The sequence below is a fragment of the Coregonus clupeaformis genome, unplaced genomic scaffold, assembly GCF_020615455.1.
Source record: "Coregonus clupeaformis isolate EN_2021a unplaced genomic scaffold, ASM2061545v1 scaf0399, whole genome shotgun sequence".
In the NCBI taxonomy this organism is placed as follows: domain Eukaryota; kingdom Metazoa; phylum Chordata; class Actinopteri; order Salmoniformes; family Salmonidae; genus Coregonus; species Coregonus clupeaformis.
The window spans coordinates 87,551-92,500 of NW_025533854.1; the positions used below are offsets into that span (position 1 = coordinate 87,551).

Below are 4,950 nucleotides of genomic sequence, written 5' to 3' on the forward strand. Positions count from 1 at the left end.
CAAGTTCTCACAAAAGAGAGAGCGAGATACAGAGAGAGAGGAGGAGGAGGGGGAGGAGGAGGAGGAGGAGAAATGAGGGTAGGCCTACGAGCGACCGACCATACAGGCGCGGAACATCTCAAATGAAATGAGATTTTTCCTTCTCTTTTTTCCCCAACCAGTTTGGGCAGTGGTCCAACAAAACAATTAGCCAGAGCAGCCTGCTCATCTCTCAGCGCATGGGAATCCCGAACCCTGGCCCCCGTTATCTCACTAATGACCTCCCTCCTCCTCCTCTCTCCCTCCTCCTCCTCCTCCTCCTCTCTCCCTCATCCCCCTCTCCTCCCTATACCCCACTCCCTCCATCTCTCTCTCAGACCGCTAAGTTTATTTTCTACCCGGTGGTCTGGTCCCTTAAGGGGTGACCGTGAGATGAGAGGGAAGGGCAGGGGAGAGGGGGACGGGCGAGAGGGGGTGCCACAGCGCCGCTGAAATGTTTAGAGATTTTCTAATGAAATATTATTTCGCTAAATAGGCCATCAATGCCTGAGCTTTGGGAATCTAGCAACCCTAAAGCTGAGCTCCTTTCCACTACACTGTAACGGAAAACTGTAATTTAGGCTATACAGTAATTTGGGGTATTATCAACAGTACATTACTCAAACATTTTACTGCAGTAAAGTATGGTGCATTGTGGGGAAATGTTGTGGGCGGGTAAAGAATTGCTGTATTTCTGAATGGTACCGTAATTCAACCCCAACAGAATACAGTACCCTACCGTATCTTTGGAGCGCCAAAAACCTTTTGACCACTAGTGGGTGCATGATATTGTTGTTTCTGGCTCATTAACATATTTTGTGGCATGCCCTGTAAGAGTCTATATTTGTTTAACATGTGAGTGAGAATGCTGTACCAATTTAACTCCTATGTGATTATAGTGCCCCATTAATGTAACATGTATAGAGGACAGATTGGAGTGGCAGCATGTCCTTTTGGTCTGTTTTGCCCTTTAGTCACTGCCAGTTTGGAAGCCTTTGTTAAGGCCTCTAGAAGAGCAAGTTATATGACCACTTCACCTAGCAGCCAACCTGCTTGCACCAGTCCCTGTGAAATACAAACCCCTCCCCTCAATGAATTTAGTTCATTCATTCAGTCATCCATTCATTAATTCATTCCGATTAGGGTAATGTTTACTTTCTTCAGTATAATACAGTACTTTTTATGGTATTGTACTGTGTGTCATTACACAGTACTTTCTTTGATACTGTAGTTAAGATTACAGTAGGTGTAATCTAAACTGTAATGTGAAATACAGAATTGTACTGGCCACCGAGCTGCCAAATTCAGTAGTTTACGTGGATTATTCTGTAAACAATTATCCTATGTTTACTCATCTGTTTTCAAAACAGTGAGAAAATACCCAATTCGAAATGTATCCAATAACAATTATACTCTCTAAAATAATTTGATAGATAGCCTAACTAAATTGAAACAAATAAATGAAAAATCACCGAAAATACTTACCTATTTTAATGGGCCACATAAAAGCATGAATATTTCACGAACCGATTCTGTGTTAGTAGCCTCTTCCGTATAGTCTATAATGTGTGTATGATACAGAATACATCTGTCTTATTGATTTTTGTTTTGTTATAGGGATGTGCACCCGCCCATTTTACAGGAAAAACTCAATCATGTTTCATGGATAAAACCACAAACGAACACTGTTTCTGTTCTAGTATGCAACGACTTCACACATAAGCCTATTTATTAAAACGAATGAACTAAATTATTACTTTATTCCCCTTCTCTGTGATCAGTACAGTCAATTGATGTAGCCCACGTCTCCTCTCCTTAGTCTAAACTCTTGTACATTTACTTTATTTTTAATTTTTTTTACAGTCCCAGCGGGGCTGTGTGAGGGTCATCCCGCCAGTGGATCGCTACAATAACACGACACTAATGGATGGATGCAGGCGCTTGTTATTACACCAAGGTCCGCGCTGCACTCCTCTCTCCTCTCTTCTGCTGTGCTCTCTCCCCAACACAGGCATGAATTATCTGATGGACAACGAGTTTGCAGCTCAGGACAGTTTGTGTGTGTGTGTTGCACAGTGACATTGGCTGTCCCAGCCCGGAGATAGCTTGCCTCTCTCCCTTTCTCCAAAGCGCCAAAGCCAGCTGCATAAATATCTGTCTGCCGTGTGTAAACAGTGCGGTCATAACCCGCGTGAATTAAACAAGGCGTCTGGAGCGGGATTAAGCGCCGTGCGCCATTTACCAAAACCGCTGTTAAACAATGAATTTCCAACCGACATTCCTCTTCTAAGGCCATCCATTAACGTCAAAACGAAGATTTGTTTTAAATAAAATAAAATAAAAAACTTTTCGTTACCAAATGATAATTTATTCGAATTGATAGCAGTTTGTTTATCTAATGTCAAGCATTTCGAGAAAGTATCCATTATTTACTTTTGGAGATAAACAAATAAATAAATAATAGGTTCCCTCTACCCGCCCGATTATATTCTCTCCGTTCCTCTTCGTTGCTCCTAGAGTTTTGCGCCTTGATTTTGAGAGAACGGTCGAGATAACTAGGGGTCAGTTTGATCAGAGGGAGAATAGCCTATAGCCTACAGTAACAACAAAATGTATCCTGTAGAATTGTAATTCTTAGTAGTCCAACACACACCGTGTGAGAAAATTATACGATAATATGAATATATTTTATTTAGGCCTACATAAAATCTGTCTACTCAATTAATCGACACGTTTTCACTTGCGCTTCCAAAGCCGTGACTGACAACGTCACTGTAAAAAATAAAAATACTTGTGTGACAACATGTTATATAAAGCATTTTAAGAGTATAAAAAACGAATACAAAACTTTAGCACAACCTGTCCTCGAACCAGCAAAGACAACATGTGAACAATTTAAATAGGCGTATAAAATCTATGTAGGGGAACTATGTAGGAGTGCGCGCTCTCCCGGTTATCCCCACTCAATATTTGGTTTAGGAGAGATGACGTGCATGTCTGTCCATCTGAAAAAGTCCGTTCCCGGTAACGAAAACGTTAATGGCCATGTCATGTCCGTTCCATCACGAGGCAGTTGTTCCACACAACCGGGTGGTGTTGAGCATCTGTTTCAAATCGTTGTCAGGTTTACCGGCGACCATGAAGGGCCATGTCTGGAGAGAGAGGGGGACAGGAAATCACTAATCAGCTCACTACGCAATAGAACAACACTATTAGGCTAACAAAGCATATCTATGAAAACACAGAACAACAATATTATAATAACAGTAATATTATATGAAGGCCCAGTATAAAAACAATGATAATTTATGGACGAAATCAATTAAATTATAACAACAGTATGACTATTAACATGAGGACCATCTTAAAGACCTGCCGGGCGGCAGGTAGCTTAGTGGGTAAGAGCGTTGTGCCAGTAACCGGAAGGTCGCAGGTTCTAATCCCCGAGCCGACTAGGTGAAAAATCTGTCGATGTGCCCTTAAGCAAGGCACTTAACCCTAATTGCTCCTGTAAATCGCTCTGGATAAGAGCGTCTGCTAAATGACGTAAATGTAACTTTAGTCTAATAGAAATACAATGAGGGCAGTTATAATCTGATGAGCTTAAAGGCGAAATATTGGGGCTACCATTTTTTTATAGACAACTTTCAAGCAGCATACTATTTCTAAACATCATAATGATACTTGAATATCTAAATAAAATGGATAGCCTATATTTTACTCTACATAGCCTGAACATGAATAGGCTAAATATAAATAGGCTAAATTAAATAGGCTAAACTGAATAGGCTAAATTAAATAGGCTAGGCGCTAAATAATAATAATAATATGCCATTTAGCAGACGCTTTTATCCAAAGCGACTTACAGTCATGCGTGCATACATTTTTTTTTGGGTGTATGGGTGGTCCCGGGGATCGAACCCACTACCTTGGCGTTACAAGCGCCGTGCTCTACCAGCTGAGCTACAGAGGAAATAACATGTAATTCTCCAAAAGATACCAGTTGTTTCTGTTTGGACAGGCTCTGTTGTGAAACGATACTGTGGAATGTTTTTTGTCAATTATTGTGTGAATTATATAGTCCAGACAATATTGAGTAAACAATCAAATGTTATGTAGCCTTTTGCACCCTCAGTAGACCTAAGCCTATTAAAATAGCCCCATCCAAACCTGTCCAACCAACCTCAAAGTGACCGTCAGAAACACTCTTTCACAAACTTCAGCTCATGTCACGTGTTTAATTGATGACGAAACCTCGGATCACTTTTAATTTCAGGCCTATCAAGCTAGGTGAAGTGTTTTCTTTTATTCTAAGGCTCGGGTTTTTTTCTAGCCACTGTGCTAAATTTGCGCATGCTTTGCTTGCTCTTTGGAGTAGGCCGGGTATCTGTAAAGCACTTTGTGACAACTGGTGACGTAAAAAGGACTTATTTTAAAAAAAAAACGGCTTTGTAAAATGTATTTGAAATGCTGAGGTGTGTTTCTCACCAGCTTGACGGGGTGTTTATATCCGTTCTCGTATTTGTCGTTGACAAGGATCTGCCGTAGATGGGCGATGTAGCTCGAGGCAAGGCGCAGCGTGTCCAGTTTGGAGAGCTTGGTGTCCGGTGGGACCCACGGTAATGTCATTTTCAACCGGGAGAACGCTTTCGACAGCACGCGCATCCTCGCTCTCTCTCTTGCGTTGGCTGCGTTCCTCTGCACAGGTTTGCCGCCACCCTCGTGCACCGCGCTGTTCGGCGCCTTCTTCCTACCGTACGCTTTTTTCCGTTTCTTTGCCGGAGCAGCTTTATCGTTGGCCGAGCCGCCTTCGCAGTTCGAGCTCTCCTCTGTGCTCTCGTTCGATGTACCGGAGTCTTTACCGGAAGAGCCGAACTTCAGGATGCCGTCCAGGACCTCGTCGTCGAAGTCACTAAGCGACCCGGTGGACAT

General features: G+C 42.2%; 1 protein-coding gene across 1 annotated transcript in view; it reads right to left on the reverse strand.

Annotated features, from left to right (window-relative positions):
* Positions 1–2,686: 2,686 nt before the first annotated feature.
* LOC121555447 (transcription factor 21) overlaps positions 2,687–4,950 on the reverse strand; it is a 2,413-nt gene continuing 149 nt past the window's right edge. The window contains exons 1-2 of the mRNA XM_041869297.2: positions 4,507–4,950; positions 2,687–3,170 (exon numbers count right to left, since the gene is read on the reverse strand). The exon at positions 4,507–4,950 is cut by the window's right edge and continues 149 nt beyond it. Of these exons, the coding sequence (XP_041725231.1) occupies positions 3,081–3,170; positions 4,507–4,950 (534 nt within the window). The 3' untranslated portion in view covers positions 2,687–3,080. The remainder of the gene's footprint in view (positions 3,171–4,506) is intronic.